Genomic DNA, 18,651 nt, shown 5'->3' on the forward strand with positions numbered 1-18,651 from the left:
ATACATTTCAGAGACTCAAAATAAAGTTTCAATTCAATTCAAAATAATGTAAATGACGGGATTGCTTTAGACATCTTGGCTTTATGAAGGTGAAATTTACCCATTAAGATAAAAAGGTTTCCAATGTTATACTTATTATTTTGAGGAGAAAAAACAAAAATAATATTTTTCTCATCAAATCGAAACTCAACTGTAGTTTTGTTAAACAGAAATTTCTCCAAGTCTTTCCAAAAAGTAACACAAATTGAACATTTATAAAATAAATGAATTATACTTTCAGTTTCAGCTTTACAAAAAGTGCATTTATCATCAGCATCTGAGAATCTAGAAATGTATAGATTTGTTGGATAGGTGTTGTGTAACAATTTAAGATGTAGTTCTCTAATTAATAGGAATTTAAAGGGGACAAGCCATGCTCTACGCCAGTTTATGTCTTTAATTTTAGAATCCCAGTAAACCTTTCCACGCGGTGTTATCTTTCTTTTGTTATAAAAGCGTTCCCTAATATGTTCGTTGGCACATTTGTAACTCGTAAATTGAATGCCATTTATGGAAAGTGTACATTGAGGGTTAAGAGTCTCGTGCTGATTATTATATGCTTTCATTAGTTCTATCAAACCACTAGGAACACAATTAAGTACAGATCTATATTCCTTGGGTTTGACAGGAAATGTTTCTTTCTGAAGAAACGCCTCATAGGACATTAATTGACCTTCATTGTTAAAAAGGTGTTTTATGAGTATTATGTTCTTTTCGACCCAGTTTTGAAAATAGAGAGACTTGTTCCCTTCAGTAATATTCTCATTGTTCCATATTATTGTTTTGTGAGGAGAGAAATTATGTAAATAGCACAATGTCCATGCCAACAAAGCTTGTTGATAAAATTTAGACAGACATAAAGGAAGTTTAGATACATTATAATTACATAATAACAAAAAATGGAGACCTCCCACCTCTTTGAATATATTGTGAGGGATGAAATACCATGAAGACTTGGGTGCTTTCAGACATTCTTTTAACCATTTCCCCTAAAATGTATAATTCAAGTCTTGAAAGCCCCCCTCCGCTTTGGATCCAGACAAAACCTCCTTCTTCAGGTGGTGATGATTGTTTTTCCAAACAAAGTTAAGGAAAATGTTATTAATGTCTTTGCAAGTTGAGTCCGGAAGACTAAGAGAGAGAGCAGGGTGGACAGAGCGGGACACTCCTGCTTTGGTTCACAGGATCCTTCCCATGATGGAGACGTCTCTTTGGAGCCACATGTTTAAAATGGTTTTGGTTTTGTTTATTTTGGGAGAAAAGTTGAGAAGCTGTCGTTCCATCGGGTCCTTACAAATATGAATTCCAAGATATTTAACACTATTTTTAACAGGCATGTCATGCAAGGTTTTGTCCCCAGTCTGAAATAAGCACAAGATTTCACGTTTGTTCAGTTTTAGACCCGATGCAGCTGAAAACATGTCTGTTAGGGATGTAGCATGTTCAATCTGTTGTTTATCCCTTAGAAATTAAGCAGTGTCATCAGCTAGTTGAGTTATTCTTATTTCTTTACCAAAAATAGATAAACCTTTAAGGACTGGATCATGGAGAATGTGTGATGAAAGTAATTCAACAACAATCAGGAGCAAAAACGGTGAGATAGGACAACCCTGACGAACGGATCTCATAACGGGAATCCTGGTGTTGTGTTTGGATATAGCGTAACGCTGCTATCAGTGTTCCTATAAAACATTTCAACTGCTGAAATAAAGTTTTGACCAAAACCAAAAATTTGCCGCGCTTGAACTAAGAAACTGTGTTCTGCAGTATCGAATGCCTGATGTGCGCTCTCTTCTTGTTTTGAATCGGATTCCTGAAATGACGTCACAGCACTTCCGGTCTCCACCCGTTCGCAGCCATGATGGTGGGTTTATCCCTGTTCTCTGCTCTCCGTCTTGTTTCTCTCTTGCAGCCGCTCGTTAACGGGCCCGGTGCGCGCGCCGGTGCTCCGGTGCTTGTCTTGTGTTACGGTCAGTGAGCGGTCAGTGTGTCGGTAAGCTAACGGCTCTGTGCTCTCTGTCTCCGCAGCAGGAAGGGCTGGACGACGGACCCGACTTCCTCTCCGAGGAGGACCGGGGAGTGAGTGGCCACTTTACTACCTGTCTGTCTGTCTGTCTGTCTGTCCGTCCGTCCGTCCGTCCGTCTGTGTGACCGGACTCAGCTGTGTGTTCTGTTCGGCTCGGCTAAAGCAGCTACTTAGCATTAGCTCTGGTTTTCTAGCCAGGTTAGCGGTCTTGGCTAACGTTAGCTTCATGCTAACGGGCTCCAGTCTGTGTCAGCGGTGGTTAAACCGGTTTTTCCAGCTGAGAGTCCAAACAGTGACCCAGCTGCAGGCCGTTAGCTTCGGCAGCTAACTGAGCTAACCAGGCTAACAGGTGCGGCAGAAGCGAACAGCTAACGGTCAGATAGTTAGGGTGTTGTTAATGAGCCGCTGGTTAAGAATCCGGCAGTCACATGACTGTCACTCTCTCAAACACACACACACACACACACTTATGGTAGTTAGCTTCAGTCCAGATGGAGTCACGTGGACAGCTCAGAGGAATTAGGGGACACCAGTCTGTGTTACTGGTTTGTCAGGACCTCAGCTGAGTTCTGGTTCCAGACCAGTGTTACATGTTCTGACTCTGTTTTTACTGCTGAGTCATGTGACCATAACTTTGTCCACTGATGGTCAGGATTATGAAGTCCAAGCTGAGGTTTGCTTTGGTCCCCCCAACCGTCATCGATGGGCTCGTTGTAGAAAGGAAAGCTGCAGCAGGCGCTTTGAAGACGAGCCCGTCGGTGTGTGTGAGGGCAGACTGAGGGAATTCATGTCGTCACTGTATGAACACATGTTTCTTAATGTCTGTTTGTTGTTCGCTCCACGGCATCATTTGTGTTGAAGCTTTTTAAAAAGAAAACAGATCTACAATCAGAGTTCAGTCTGAAGCTGCACTGAGGAGACAGCAGGGATGAAAGCCAGCTGATCCGTGATCAGTGCTGTGAACATCCTCACTGAGTGTGTGTGTTCAGTGACTTCCTGCTGCTGCGCTCAGATCAGGCGCTTCTTAAAACCACCATGACGTCATCGAGGAGGTTTCTTCCTCTTCAGGACAAAAATCTGTGTGGTGACTTCAGTCTGATGGATCTTCTTCCTCCATTAAAACTCATCAGGGAGTCGTTCCTTCATCACCATGAACACACACATGCACGCACGCATGCACACACACACACGCACACGCACACACACTCTTGCACCGCCCTGCTAACACTTGCAGGTCAGGGTCCAGTTCATCATATTTCCACTCAGGTCAGTGACGTCGGACTCTGCAGGTTTTCTTGGAAGAGATCAGATTCAGGTTCGAGTGGAAGTAGCAGCCTGCTGGCGGATGTTACTGTGAGCGTCTGCAGATCAGTGGGTGTGATGCATGATGGGATATGTTTTCTCCGTCATCCTGCAGCCACGGGCGGTGAACGTGGACCTGCAGACGGACGCCACGCTTCAGGTGGACATCTCTGATGCTCTCAGCGAGAGAGACAAGGTCAAGTTCACGGTGCACACCAAGGTGAGTGTGTGTGTGTGTGTGTGTGTGTGTGTGTGTGTGTGTGTGTGTGTGTGTGTGTGTGTGTGTGAGGACCTTTGTGCAGAGATCTGTTCAACTCCAGATGAACGTGGTGGGCTCAGGTTGTTGGTTGGGCTTTATGTTGACGAGGGTCCTCACGTGTAGAAAGATCATCCCAGGCAGAAAACACACCTTTTCAACAGGTTTCCTGATTATCATTGTTTTATTGAACCTGAGAGAAGTCACATCATTTCAATTCACACACATTTGCTTTTCCCCAATAAAAGGATCAAACTGACCAAATGTTCTCCTGATGGTTCTGATCAACACTTAGAAAACACGCAGGAAGTGTTCAAAGACGTCGATGTCGATTGATTTCTAGTCTGACCTGGTTCAGAGAGCGAGCGATCCGTCGCTCCGATGCCTCCGTCGACTGCACGAATCCACGTGTGAGTGTGTGATCACACCTGTGTGTGAGATGAGTGACGGGGAAAAATCAATTTGATGAGAATGAGAATGAGGAACAGACTAAAAACAGGAACAACTACACACTGAAAGAATCGTAGGTGGAAATACACGAAAGGCAACAACACACAAGTTTGTGTGAATTGTAAACAATACAAAAAAGGAAAGAAATAAATGTTGAATAATCAATGAATAAGTTACTGAAACACAGGAAGCGGCTGGTTTTGTTCGTACAGTATACGTTTGTATGAGTCACCGTATTACAAAAATAAAAGGTCAGTCAGCTGATCAGGTCACGCACTTCCTGTTTCCTCAGAGCACGCTGCCGAACTTCAAGCAGAATGAGTTCTCAGTGGTGCGACAGCATGAGGAGTTCATCTGGCTGCACGACTCGTTCGTGGAGAACGAGGACTACGCAGGATACATCGTAAGAAACACATGCACGTATACACACATGCACACACACGTGCTACTTCTTCATTCACTTGTGTGTTTTTGTTGCTGATGTCTTTGTTTCGGTGTAGATCCCCCCCGCCCCCCCCAGACCAGACTTTGATGCATCAAGAGAGAAGCTGCAGAAGCTCGGGGAGGGAGAAGGATCCATGACCAAGGAGGAGTTCACCAAGATGAAGCAAGAGCTGGAGGCGTGAGTCACTAGCTGATACGACCATAGTCACGCTAATCAATAATCAATAAGGAGCGTGCTGTCAGAACTGATCAAGGTCGTTTGGCCATGTTTCTGCGCCTCCCTCTGCGGCGCTTCATGAAGGATGAACGTTGTTGTTTTGATTGAGACAGAATAGTGTTGAAGGGAGCGTGATGCTCTGATGTTTGAGTCCGCACACACACACACACACACACACACACACCATCAGACCCATAATCTCCCCAAATACAACATGCACAAACGTCTTCTTTGACAAAGAAATCAGACCACGATCGATGATCTCCAGTAACTACGATCAGTCGATATGAAAATAGAAGCGATCGGCCGACTCCACAAACTAAGGAAAGTTCTCCTCAGAGTCGTCAACACAGCCGTCAATCACACTGCCTGCTGTGTGTTTCCCCTCAGAGAGTACCTGGCCATCTTCAAGAAGACCGTCGCCATGCACGAGGTCTTCCTGTGTCGTGTGGCGGCTCATCCCGTCCTCAGGAAAGACCTCAACTTCCACGTCTTCCTGGAGTACAACCAGGACGTGAGTAACAGCTGACACTTCACACACCTTCAGTCACCTACATCACTTCACACACCTTCAGTCACCTACATCACTTCACACACCTTCAGTCACCTACAACACTTCACACACCTTCAGTCACCTACATCACTTCACACACCTTCACTCACCTACAACACTTCACACACCTTCACTCACCTACAACACTTCACACACCTTCACTCACCTACAACACTTCACACACCTTCACTCACCTACATCACTTGTGTTGTGCGTGCGTCACAGAAGGTGGAAGGTGGTTTCTGTTGTCACGACTAAACTGATCTGACCTGATCTGACCTGATCTGACCTGATCTGACCTGATCTGACCTGGTCTGACCTGGTCTGAATGAATCCACATTCGAGGAGACCTCCACCACACTGACCCTGATTCCATCCTCCAAATTGAAATGCAGCACTTTGTTTTCGTGGGCTGACGCGCGGTGCAGCCACAGCTTCTGTACATCTGCACTTAAATAAATGCACGTTTTTACATGCAAGCATATATGACAGTCGTTTGATGCATGAAGGCAACAGGTGAGCTCAACCGGTGGAGCACATTTAAAAACAACCATTGTTCTTGACAGAGAGATGAACAATCTAATGTAAGTCTGCTAAAGTCAGCGAGCTGACAGTCATCTGCTGAACAGCGACAGGAAGTTCTCTTATGTTTTCTTCAGTTTGAGGCTAAAGGACAATAACAGAGGATCTATGGTGGAACCTTGCGGTACTCCACAAGACAAACCATCAGTTTCATCAAAATCTACAAAGAATTATGTTGTGTACCTCGTTCGTGTACCGGCCCTGCTGCTGTTGTGTGACCTTTGACCTCTCCTGTCCGACAGCTGAGTGTACGAGGGAAGAACAAGAAGGAGAAGCTGGAGGATTTCTTTAAGAACGTGGTGAAGTCTGCCGACGGCGTCCTGGTGGCCGGAGTCAAGGTGACAGACAGAGGAAGAAGAGTTCAGAGCTGCTTCCTGAGTTTGTCCTCCTCTGTCAGCTTTCATGCATGTCTGTGTTTTTCAGGACGTGGACGACTTCTTTGAGCACGAGAAGACGTTTCTGTTAGAATATCACAACAGAGTCAAAGACGCTTCGGCCAAATCTGACCGAATGATCCGCTCGCACAAAAGTAAGAATCCAGTTCACTTCAGAAAGCAGACCTGCAGGTGTGGAGGTTGAAAGGTGTGGCTGTTTGCCAGGCAGGCACCTCTTATGGAAGACTCTGTCTGTTAATGTAGGATCCAGTATTTTTGGACGACCGGTCAGGTTATCTTCACCTCCGCTGCTCAGATTTGGGCCGTTGGTGTTTACAGAAAGACATGCTGATTCACTGAAGTTGTATTTTAATGCTGATGAATGAGGCAACAATAGAGTTTGAAGCCATGATTTAAGTCTGAGTGTGTTTGTGTTCAGACGCTGCAGACGACATCAACAGAATCGCCTCGTCTCTGTACACATTAGGAACGCAGGACTCCACAGATCTCTGCAAGTACGAGCAAGCACCTTCAGACTGTCTCCTGAGTCGTCGCTGATTCACCTGCTGACAGTTTGCTGAAATCACAACACTTCCTTTTTGACATGCTGACATCACTTCCTCCCGTTGATCTGCTCCCTGTTGGTTCTGTTTCAGGTTCTTCCTCAAAGTGTCAGAGCTGTTTGAGAAAACAAGGGTACGTTTGTCGTCAGATCACATGACTTTTTAAACCCTGAAGTATGTCAACGTGGCCGCCCCGTACTTTTGGCACAGTGTGCTGATTGTCCTGCTTCTGTCTGTCATGATTTCACAGAAAATCGAAGCTCGTGTTGCAGCAGATGAAGACCTGAAACTGGCCGACCTGCTGAAATATTACCTGAGAGAGTCGCAGGCTGCAAAGGTCTGAGTACTTACTGACAGTTAAAGTCACACACCTTCAGTCACCTGACAACACTTCACACACCTTCACGCACCTGGAACAACGGGTGTGATCGCTGACTAACAGTTAAAGTCTGGTGTCTTTTCATACTTTTCTCATGTTCACACAAACAAACAAACAAACAACACCTTTCTGACTTCCTGAGTTCCTGTTTGTGGCTCTCAGCTCTCAGCCCATTGGTTCTCACTGAAGGTGTAAATAATACACGAACTTTAAGTTAAGACTTAAGTTCATTGGTCCTTGTGTTGAAATATGTATAAAGTTTCACAGTAAAGCGGGTTCACTGATTTAAAACAGCTGCTTGCTATAGTTTTTACCAAGCAGGAGGAAATCGTTGGGGACTATTTTCAGCGGCGGATGAATCCACATTTGGTGCTGCAGTGAGTGTTTGTGGCAGCCGGTCAGTGTGTGTGTTCATGGAAATGAAGGAAGGTGTGAGCCCACTCAGTGACAAATGTTTTATTGAAACTGTGTGACCCACTGCAGGACCTGCTGTACCGGAGGAGCCGGGCTCTGGTGGACTACGAGAACGCTAACAAGGCCCTGGACAAAGCTCGAGCCAAAAATCGGGATGTCCTGCAGGCGGAGACCAGCCAGCAGCTCTGCTGCCACAAGTTTGAGAAGATCTCCGAGTCCGCCAAGCAAGGTCAGCCGAGCGCACTTCTTACACCTGTGAGAGACGAGTTTTAAGTCCAGCTTTGAGCGCTGACTCCAGAGGAAGATGAGAGCAGCTGAACGAGTCCTTCAGTCATTTCACTGCTTTTAGTCTTTGAGTCATCGTCATCATCATCGTCACTTTCAATCCAGATCATATCGTCATACATGTGCAAACACCTTGTGCTGATCAGCTCGTTGTGTTAGCCGACTGTTGACTGTCTGCGGTGCCTGAATGAATCCCTGCCGCGGCTTCTAACGGTGGATTCTGTTCTGAACGCAGAGCTCATCGACTTCAAGACGAGACGAGTGGCAGCTTTCAGGAAGAACCTGGTGGAACTGGCAGAGCTGGAGCTCAAACACGCCAAGGTAACGAAATCCTACAGAGACCGTCAGCTGTTAAAGGAAATCCAAGTCAGATTAGAAGATCGATATGAATACAGAGACAGCTCCAGGATGTGTTAGCCTAGCTTAGCATAAAGACTGGAAGCGGGGGGAATCTGTTAGCCTAGCTCTGTGACAGAGGTCCACCTTCCATCACCTCCCAGCCTGTGTGATTTACACTGTGCTTTAGCAGCAGTTAGCATTGGAGCTACCTGTTGACCGATACTCGCAGCACATCGTAAGTGGTCAGATTGGTTCTGTCCTGACTCCACTGTCACCTGACCACAGGATGGACTGAGGGTGGCCTATCAGGCCTGAGGATGAGCTGATTAAATTCTGGTGGTCAGAGGTCAAAGGTCACTGTGACCAGTCAAACCGTAACTCTATAAGTCATTTGCTAATTCTGACCAGGCGTCAGACCAACGTCTCCGAGGATATAATGATGAAGTGAGGACATTTTATATCCCAAAAGTGCAAGGTCACTTTGACGTCATAGTGTTTGTCTTCTGTCCATCGCTCAAGACCTGAAGGACAGACTGAGACCATGTTTCTCATGTGGTCTGATCCTGAATCAGTGTGTGATGGTTCAGATCTTCTGCTGTTGGTTGACCGTGTGTGAAGCAGTTTGACAGTCTGCAGCTTCTCTGCAGCAGCGTCCGTGTTTGAAGCATCGCCGTTCAGCAGAAGCTGATTGGTTGAGCTGATATTGATCTTCAGGTGATTGTTGGTGGTCCGTGTGATGAAGTCAAAGTGTTAAAGGTGAACACCTTTAATTAAGCTCTTCACAGTCGTCACTGCAGACATTAGCTGGGTGGAGGCGAACGACCTCGAGGTGGTGGTTATGGCTTTTTTCTTGTGATGGAGCTCGGCTAATGTTTCTCACTGTCTCGAGTGTGACATGGTTCACCTGTACACCTGTCTCTGACTCCGCCCCTCTTTCCTGCAGGGGAACCTTCAGCTGCTGCAGAGCTGTCTGGGTGTCCTGAAAGGTAACACTTAACTGTGTGACCCCGCCTGCATCTGATGGGACATGCCCCTTGTCACAACCCCGCCCACATCAAACTGGACACGCCCACCGGGGCGGAGCCTGGACGGAATTCTGGAGCAGAGAGAGAGAGAGAGAGAGAGAGAGAGAAAACAGAGGGTTAAAAAGACAGGAAGTCTGTCGCCTCATCGGTGACCAGATGCCGTCCTCTTCATCTGCATCCTCCTCTTCCTCCCTCTCTCTCCAGCAGCACCTGCATTGGTTCCCCTGGTCCTGTACCGGCTGTGCTGGTCCAGCAGAGCCAGTTTCCTGAGTGACGTTCATATGAGGCTCTTTGTTATCACACGACAGAAGAAACAGAAATCATTTCTGAACATTTCAGATTCATCTGAAACCAAACCCCCAGAGTTAAGTTTGAGTTTCCCTCCAAACCCAAATTTGGCCTCGACAGTCTGTATCCAGACCACGTCACCTGACAGTCCAGGTCCGCATCAGCATGCCCACCTGACCAAGCACATCACATGATCAATCTTCCTTAAATACCTGTTGTCTCTGACCTCCACATGTAAACCAGGGTCAGTCCTCCAGTCCAGAAGGAGCTGGTGACATACCTGAAACTGTTCAGGTGACAAAAACACCAGAAGAAGAAAGTCAGTCACTTTAGCAGTTTAGCTTCAGCAAGAGTTTAGCTTGTTAGCTTACAGCTATCCATAAGCTAACAAGCTAAATCATGGACGAGTCATCACCCACTGAAGCAGAGTAGAAACATCTGAACGTCACTCAAAGAGCCAACCAGCACCAGACACTAACTGGTCCCAGTTGGTCTCTGCTGGTCCCAGTTAGTCTCTGCTGGTCCCAGTTGGTCTCTGCTGGTCTCTACCCTCCATCTTACCAGGAGATGTTCTGTCTGTTATTGAGTCCTAAAAGTCTTTTTTCTCCAAAAAATGTGAGAACAGAGTTTCAACTTGTTTCCATTTTAAAATCCGTTGAAGCTGATTGGATCCAAGAAATCATGAGACGCAGAAGTCCCAGTTTAAAGACACAAAGCTTCGGTAAGAAGTTGAAGCACGGAGCTTCAGTAAAGACAAACCAGTTTGAAGAGTCTTCTTGAATTCATCAGATGTTCCTTGATGTTACTGCAGCGACTCCAGTTTCATGTTCATCTGTAGAAAGTCGGGAAGATTGAAAGTTCCTCAAACTCTTTGATCTGTTACGAGCTTCTCTGCTTCCACCAAACTGAGACTCCGACCACTCAAAACCAGACAGAAACTGCTGGACAACATGGACAGTCTTTACGGTCCAGAAGGATCAGTCTGGTCCAGCTGCTGATGTTTGTCTGTCCGCCTTTTCTGTTCAGTTTTTACAGTTTTGTTGCTGCTTCATCAGCATCTCACTGTCCTCTTCTTCCTCTTCTTCCTTTCTGTCCTCTTATTTTGGTGGCGTGTGTGTGTGTGTGTGTGTGTGTGTGTGTGTGTGTGTGTGTGTGTGTGTGTGTGTGTCTGTGTGTGTGTCTGTGTCTGTGTCTGTGTGTCTGTGCACGTGTGTATCTGTGTGTGTGTGTGCATGCGTGCGTGTGTCTTTGTCTGTCTGTCTGTCTGTCTGTCTGTCTGTCTGTCTGTCTGTGTGTGTGTGTGGGGTCATTGTTGTCGGTGAACTTCCTGTTCTGCTGCTGTGTGATGGCGTGTTGCGTGTTGAGTCCAGCTCTTGTTAAACTGTAGCGTCATTAATAAAAAGCCTTGTGTGTGTTGGTATTAGTTAACTAATGAATCCTCTTCCTCGTCGTCATCATCATCATCATCACTAACTGTAGCTTGTGTTTCTCTGAGTCAGCTGTTTCCCTGCAGCTGGCGGCGGAGCTTCAGTCTGTTTGCCTTAATGTCCATCACTCTGATTTGTTGATGTTCTTTTTTAACGTTCACTGTAAACGAATGTGTTTTCACTCTTATGTGACCAAAGCTTCATTTCTGATTCGACACGGAGAAGAAATAAAGACAAATTAAAGAAAGAATTAAAGAAGAATTAAACGAGCGATGATTGTGAACCTCACAGCGTTTCACCTGGTCATACTGAGACTGAATAAAACTTTACAGACACTTTCTTAAATCCTGTGTCAGCCGTTTACTGGGAGCGTCGGAGGAGCAGCTCTCTGATTGGATGGGGGGGTGTCAGGAGGCAAAATAAAACATTTGGAGACAGCGCTTTGTTTATCGTCTGTCTGAGAGTCACATGATCAGCATCTTCTTTGTTGGTGTGAGACGGATCAGATGTTGTGAGTCCAAACAGACTTGTTTACGGCTCTTTCCACACACTAAGTCCTACTGAAGTCAGAGTCAAGATAAGATAAGACTTTATTGATCCCACACTGGAAGTGTAATCATGCTCAAGGATTTGGGACTACAGTCTCCATAATTCTTTGGGGAATGTGTCGTATATAAACAGGAAGTATAATGTGCCATTGCGGTCTGTGGGTTAGCTGTGATGATCAGTGTGAGAGTGTATTTGTCTCCATGAACAGTCTGCTGAATTAGATGTTAGCCGCTCCCGTTAGCTGCTCCTGTTAGCCGCTCCTGTTAGCAGCCCCTGTTAGCTGCTCCTGTTAGCCGCTTCTGTTAGCGGCCCCTGTTAGCTGCTCCTGTTAGCCGCTCCTGTTAGCAGCCCCTGTTAGCTGCTCCTGTTAGCCGCTTCTGTTAGTGGCCCCTGTTAGCTGCTCCTGTTAGCCGCTCCTGTTAGCAGCCCCTGTTAGCTGCTCCTGTTAGCCGCTCCTGTTAGCGGCCCCTGTTAGCCGCTCCTGTTAGCAGTGCACTCATAGATGTACAGACTGGATCACTGTGACACTGCAGAGAGCTTAAAAACAGGAGAATTCTTCTCTGGAGGTGGATTCTGGATCTTCAGTGATAATGATCTCGACAGGAAGTGATGTCACACTAAATGATGTCAGCATGTGTTTCGTGTGTGTTCACATCAGAGACTTGAGTCTGGGTTAAAGAATCGTAATCACCACCTAAAGGTCTGAAACTCAGGAACAGGAAGCTGCTGTTCTTCTTTCATTCATTGTCAGTGAACTAAAGTTTAGGACTTCTGGTCGTAGCTCGCTCACAGTCATGTTTGACTTTTAATGGATCACGTTTTGATTCAGCAAACCTTCATCAGAGCTTCATCAAACAATGGACGGCAGGTACAGGTAACCAGTCCCATTCTAACCATTGTCAGCGTGCGGTACACCTGTACACACCCTGGTGGTAGAAGCTAGAAGAAGTGGTAGAAGTCCTGCAGCATCTGAGAGGACACAAACCTCAAACACAAGCTGAGAAGAAAAATCATGTGCAGACAGTCGTGTTTCTGTCCGTCCACTTCTGTCCAAAGTAAGTGGGAAAAAGTATCAGATGCTGAAAGACAAAGGACTGAAAGGTCTGACACAGACCAGAAAACTGAACTTTGCTGCAGCAGACCAGATCCACATCAGACTGAAACACCACTAACCGGTTTCACCACTGCACAGGAATGCCGTCAGCCAGTTCAGAGAGTCCACGAGAGTCCATGAGGGTCCAGGAAAGTCCATGATGATGGACGCCCTGATGAAGGTCTCATAGATGGAAGTCTCTTCCATCAGTTTGAACTCAGTGGTCCAGGAGAGTCCACAAGAGTCCATGAAAGTCCATGAAAGTCCACGAGAGTCCAGACTCATGCTGAAAGTGTTTTTTTTAACCTTTTTATGTTTTATTCATCAATGTTTCAGATGTTGTGACATAATTAATTTCAAATGTGCACAGAGAATCAGAATAAGTTCTTTTCTTTTCTTTTCTTTTCTTTTCTTTTCTTTTCTTTTCTTTTCTTTTCTTTTCTTTTCTCGTGAAAACACACTAAAGGAGTTTTTGGAGCCGTTCAAAGTCAAGAATGAGTGGTGAAACTTATTGTTGTGTCATCCTTTTATTTGTCGTCACTGAGGCTTTTATTATGAAGTCTGTAACCGGAGTTGTCATACATGAACGTGCGGCAACTCTGACTTTACGGAGCGTGCGCTGGAGCGTGCGCAGAAGTATGCGCAGCGGACTGAAAGTTGTTCACAGGATCTGCGCTTTGAGTGAAAATGAGCTCTATCGGGACCGGGGTAAGTGTTTCTGTGCTTCTTCCAGCTGAGGCACCGCTTTAACTTCACTTTCACTGTTTCTGTGTCATATTTTAGCGCAGTTACGAAAAACGAATCCACATTGATGCTGAAAATCATTCTCAATTAACCTGTGAACAGCTCGCTAGCTAGCGTGTTAGCCTGCTGAGTCACAACGAGGCCTGCTAGCCGAAGCTAAACTGAAATTGAAAGTATTCTGAGCCGAAAGTTTAAGTTTATTTAGATTCAGTTTGAAAAAAAAAAAAAAGTAAATAAACAAACATCCAACTGGAGCGTCGTCATATAATCAGTCACTTAAGTGATATGAATCAGTGATGTTGACATATAAGCAGAGTCGGTGCTAACAGTTAGCTTCAGTTCGTGCCAAACTCCCTTTAAAATACACCAGAATTAAGCTGCCTGGCGTGTGTGCTGCTGTGCTGTCAGTTTTATATTAATTTGTAAAACTAACCATCAAAACTCCTTCATTTGAATTTGGATTGCATGAGAAACCAATGCAGAATCAGTTGGAGGTGTTTGTGAAGTTTATGTGAGGTCTTGAATGAATGAATTATTGTTACCACATTGGAAACTAAGTCGTTACAGCCAGCAAGTTTTAAAAACAGTAAAAACACTGGTGTCACTTTTAATAGGAATTTAAAGCAAAATATAGTGTCTGTTTAATCTGTGAACCTGCTAACATAAAGTTTTCTGTCTCTACCTGTGTGTGTGTGTGTGTGTGTGTATATATGTATGTGTGTGTGTGTGTGTGTGTGTGTGTGTGTGTGTGTGTCCTGCAGTATGACTTGTCGGCCTCCACCTTCTCTCCAGATGGCCGAGTGTTTCAGGTGGAGTACGCCATGAAGGCTGTGGAGAACAGCAGGTCAGCAGCTTCATGTCATCGTCTGGGTCAATGAGGAAATAGTTTACAGTGAAATGATCGAAAAGATTCAGCTTTTCCAGCTGCGCTATCTCCCCCTTTAACGTGTGTGTCTGTGTGTGTGTGTGTGTGTGCGTGTGCGCGTGCGTGCGCGTGTTCCTTCAGCACGGCCATTGCGATTCGCTGTAAGGACGGTGTTGTGTTCGGGGTGGAGAAGCTTGTTCTGTCCAAACTGTATGAGGAGGGCTCCAACAAACGCATCTTCAACATTGACAGACACGTTGGCATGGTAACACCCCCCCCACACACACACACACACCCACACACTCACACACTCTCTCTCTGTAGTGACCTTTGTGCAGGTTATGCTGTAGCCCAGCATGGCTGCTGTCTGAAGCAGGAAGTTGAGCTCAGTCGGCTGATTCAGTCTGACATCCCCTCCCCTGTTTCAGTTTCTTTTCAATTAACTTTATTGACAGGACACTTGAAGTCGCCAAAGAAAATGATGAGCAACAAAAACTACAATAATGCTGATTATAATACATCATCCACTAAGATAAAACTTTAGTGATCCCACGCTGGGGAAATGAAATCTTTACAGCCAGCAAGTATTACAAAGCAAAAACAGTGTCCTAGAAGGGTCAAGATGAGGAGGATACAGAGTAAAAAACAACTATGTATGTGAACATTATGTATACATTTTAAAAATACTAATTGCCATGAAAGTACTATTTACATACTTATGAGAAAAACTACCAATGCCATGTGTTGAACTGCACTTGAGAAATGCTGTTGCATACAAAGAACAGCATGAGTCTATGTATATGTACAGTATGTAGTTGGTAAAAATTCTGTTGCCAATGTGGGTAATAAATACAGTGTTTGTACTGTTGCACAGTTGAAAAAAAATTAGACAAAATAGAAATTGCACAGGATGTAGTGGATAATGTGAGCAGATATTAGCATAGAGGTTTATGACGTAGAAAAGGAAAAAACAGCATCGTCGTAGTGCTACGTAACATTACATGACGCTGGAGTTATCATTAAATCTATGATGTGATATTCTGTATTGTAAAATGATAACGTATGATTGATGATGAGCGTATGAATTAGAATTCAGAACACAGTCACCATATGTCCTCAAATAGTGGCCTGAGGCCTTTATTTACCTCAGCTGCAGAAAGTAACATACCTTTATATGGAGGAGGCTTGTATTAGAGGCAGGCAGGCCTTTATTTCCATTTCCCTGGTTCTTCAGTGCATTTGGTCATATTTTAGTATGAAGCTTTGTTTTGATCCACTCCCATCTGCTCTGTTAAAGTTACTGCTGTATGGAATTTTTGAGACCGATAGCGATTTGAGAATTTCACCAATTAATGATATGATGGCTGGCAGAGTGAATTTGAGCTGAGATGAAAATGGATCTTTTCTATTTCTGCCTCTCTCTCTAGGCAGTAGCTGGCCTGCTGGCTGATGCTCGCTCGCTCGCTGATGTTGCCAGAGAAGAGGCCTCGAGCTTCAGATCAAACTATGGTCACGACATCCCTCTAAAGGTTTGTCTTCCTGTACTCGTGAGGACCGTCTCAGTCATAATGCTTTCTAACCTGAACCTTCAAACAGTCCTTTGAAGAACTGAGGAGGAGACAAAATGTCCTCCTCTTCCTTCAGGACACAGAGGTTGTGTTGATGTGAGGTGGCACGGTGGTAACACTTTTGCTAGAAGGTCCCGGGTTCGAATCTCGCTGTGGCCGCCGGGGGTGTGTCCTCCACCATGCCTCCGGTGCATGCTGCTCGAGGAAAAAGGGGCCTTTCTGTGTGGAGTTTGCATGTTCTCCCCATGTTCACCATAAATATACCCCCCCAGATCACCAATGGTGACAAAAGGAACTGGGTCCCCGGGCGCCGCTTGGATGGCAGCCCACCGCTCCTGGTCTGCCGCGGAGGAAGGATGACCAGGATGGGTTAAAGGCGGAAGACAAATTTCACCAGTGCATGGCGTGTGTGTGCGTGGATGTATCTGTGTGCGGTAAAGGGGATTGTCCCTTTGATTCTCTTGTCCCTTCTCTATGTGATGCTAAGCTAACAGTGCTTCCTGTTGTTGCAGCACCTGTCAGACAGAGTGGCCATGTACGTCCACGCCTACACGTTGTACAGCGCCGTGCGGCCATTTGGCTGCAGGTGAGTCTGAACCCTTCATTGTTCATTACGTGAGCTGATGACTGACACACAGAGCTGAGCGCGGTGCGTTCAGGTGCAGCAAAGGTCAGCTTCCAGCAGAAGCTGATTGGTTGAGCTGATATTGATCTTCAGGTGACTGTTGCTCTCTGTCAGTCCTCTGGACTCCTCTGGACAAACAGTCTCTAAGTGAAGACAGCGTGTCTCTGCCTGGACATCATTCACTGAATCATTTCACCATCACACACTGAACACCTTTAGTTAAAGTCCTTCACAGTCATCACTGCATACAGTGGATGGAGCCAGCAGCTTGACCGCCGGGTGGAGGCAGACGACCTCGAGGTGGAGCTTCTCGCTGTTCTGTTGCTCACATGTTTGTCGTCTCTCTGCAGTTTCATCTTGGGCTCGTACGATAAAGACGACGGTCCTCAGCTCTACATGGTCGACCCGTCCGGCATCTCATACGTGAGTCAACCACACCAGAAGACTTGGCTCGTCTCTGAGTTTGACATGTTCAGTCCCAGCCTATTGTAGTGGTGAAATCAGGGTGAACAAACTGATCTCAGATCAGGTGTTCGGATTACAAGATCACCGCAATATTATGATAAAATCATGTGATCACCTCCTGAAACGAATGAAAGTAGAGGAGCAGCGCAGGTCAATATTCACCTTTCTATGATATCAAATCCAAAACGCAAACCAGCGGATAGCCAGTGGATGAGAGTCTGAAAGTGTGGAATCATCGTGTTTCTGCTGCTGGCTACGTTTAGTCACCGCTGAACTTCCAGTACTGTATTTTAAGCTGCACTTCATTCACACTGTCCGGACCACATGATGCAGTGAAAGATAACCCCTTCACCTGCTCTGTGGATCAGATCCACTCCAACATTTAAAGGGTTCCTCCTTCATGACATGTTCTTCCACCAAGCTTCATGAAAATCCGTCCAGCAGTTTTTCTGTAATCCTGCTGACAGACAGACAAAACCAGGAACCGCCTCCTGGGCAGAGGTAGTAGGATTAACTGGTTTAGGTTAGACCATCAGGCAGTCTGAGTCCCAGGTAGACCAGTAACCAGCCTGTTTGTGTGCTCAGGGTTACTGGGGCTGCGCCATCGGAAAAGCAAAACAAGCCGCCAAGACGGAGATCGAGAAACTTCAGGTGAGTCTGAATGTTTTCGCCCAGATCAGAGCTGCAGCGCTGAGTCGATCGATCGATCAATTATCAATCAGTGACACATTCCAGAGGAGATGATCGGCAGCTGCTTGATGATCAGCTTCTCTGATGTGACCTCTGCTCTTTGTGCTGAAGGAAAGCTGAACAGATTCATTGATAATGAAAATGATTATCAGTTGATCCAGATCAGCCTGAGACCAGACCACATTCTGCAGGCTGAGCTGAGTGTGTGTGTGCTGCTCAACTAACTGTGTTTGTGTGTCAGATGAAGGAGATGACGTGCAGGGAGCTCGTCAAGGAGGTCGCCAAGATGTGAGTCAACTCCTGTACACTCAAGTACTGCACTCAAGTAGTTCACAGATACTGCACTCAAGTAGTTCACAGATACTGCACTCAAGTAGTTTACAGATACTGCACTCAAGTACTGTTCAGATACTGCACTGAAGAAGTTTACAGATACTGCACTGAAGTACTGTTGAGATACTGCACTGAAGCACTGTACAGATACTGCACTGAAGTAGTTTACAGATACTACACTGAAGAAGTTTACAGATACTGCACTGAAGAAGTTTACAGATACTGCACTGAAGCACTGTACAGATACTGCACTGAAGTAGTTTACAGATACTACACTGAAGAAGTTTACAGATACTGCACTGAAGTACTGTTCAGATACTGCACTGAAGTAGTTTACAGATACTGCACTGAAGTACTGTTCAGATACTGCACTGAAGTACTGTTCAGATACTGCACTGAAGTACTGTTCAGATACTGCACTGAAGTACTGTTCAGATACTGCACTGAAGTACTGTTCAGATACTGCACTGAAGTAGTTTACAGATACTGCACTGAAGAAGTTTACAGATACTGCACTGAAGTAGTGTTCAGATACTGCACTGAAGTAGTTTACAGATACTGCACTGAAGTACTGTTCAGATACTGCACTGAAGTAGTTTACAGATACTGCACTGAAGTAGTGTTCAGATACTGCACTGAAGTAGTTTACAGATACTACACTGAAGTACTGTTCAGATACTGCACTGAAGTAGTGTTCAGATACTACACTGAAGTAGTGTTCAGATACTGCACTCAAGTACTGTTCAGATACTGCAC

General features: G+C 45.5%; 2 protein-coding genes across 2 annotated transcripts in view; both read left to right on the plus strand.

The window, feature by feature from the left end:
- Positions 1–1,868: 1,868 nt before the first annotated feature.
- Positions 1,869–11,308, plus strand: snx6 (sorting nexin 6). Its single transcript, XM_076748109.1, has 14 exons — positions 1,869–1,903; positions 2,068–2,118; positions 3,483–3,587; positions 4,366–4,476; positions 4,574–4,695; positions 5,125–5,248; positions 6,112–6,207; positions 6,293–6,398; positions 6,683–6,758; positions 6,900–6,939; positions 7,057–7,143; positions 7,669–7,828; positions 8,120–8,205; positions 9,167–11,308. The coding sequence occupies exons 1-14, from the start codon at positions 1,898–1,900 to the stop codon at positions 9,218–9,220; spliced, it is 1,224 nt and encodes a 407-aa protein (XP_076604224.1). The 5' UTR covers positions 1,869–1,897; the 3' UTR covers positions 9,221–11,308.
- Positions 11,309–13,162: 1,854 nt separating this feature from the next.
- psma3 (proteasome 20S subunit alpha 3) overlaps positions 13,163–18,651 on the plus strand; it is an 8,332-nt gene continuing 2,843 nt past the window's right edge. Inside the window, exons 1-8 of the mRNA XM_076748110.1 lie at positions 13,163–13,313; positions 14,111–14,193; positions 14,356–14,479; positions 15,642–15,743; positions 16,295–16,368; positions 16,758–16,830; positions 17,458–17,523; positions 17,804–17,850. Coding sequence (XP_076604225.1) covers positions 13,293–13,313; positions 14,111–14,193; positions 14,356–14,479; positions 15,642–15,743; positions 16,295–16,368; positions 16,758–16,830; positions 17,458–17,523; positions 17,804–17,850 — 590 coding nt within the window. The 5' untranslated portion in view covers positions 13,163–13,292. The remainder of the gene's footprint in view (positions 13,314–14,110; positions 14,194–14,355; positions 14,480–15,641; positions 15,744–16,294; positions 16,369–16,757; positions 16,831–17,457; positions 17,524–17,803; positions 17,851–18,651) is intronic.

Source organism: Chaetodon auriga, chromosome 14 (genome assembly GCF_051107435.1).
Source record: "Chaetodon auriga isolate fChaAug3 chromosome 14, fChaAug3.hap1, whole genome shotgun sequence".
NCBI classification, from domain to species: domain Eukaryota; kingdom Metazoa; phylum Chordata; class Actinopteri; order Chaetodontiformes; family Chaetodontidae; genus Chaetodon; species Chaetodon auriga.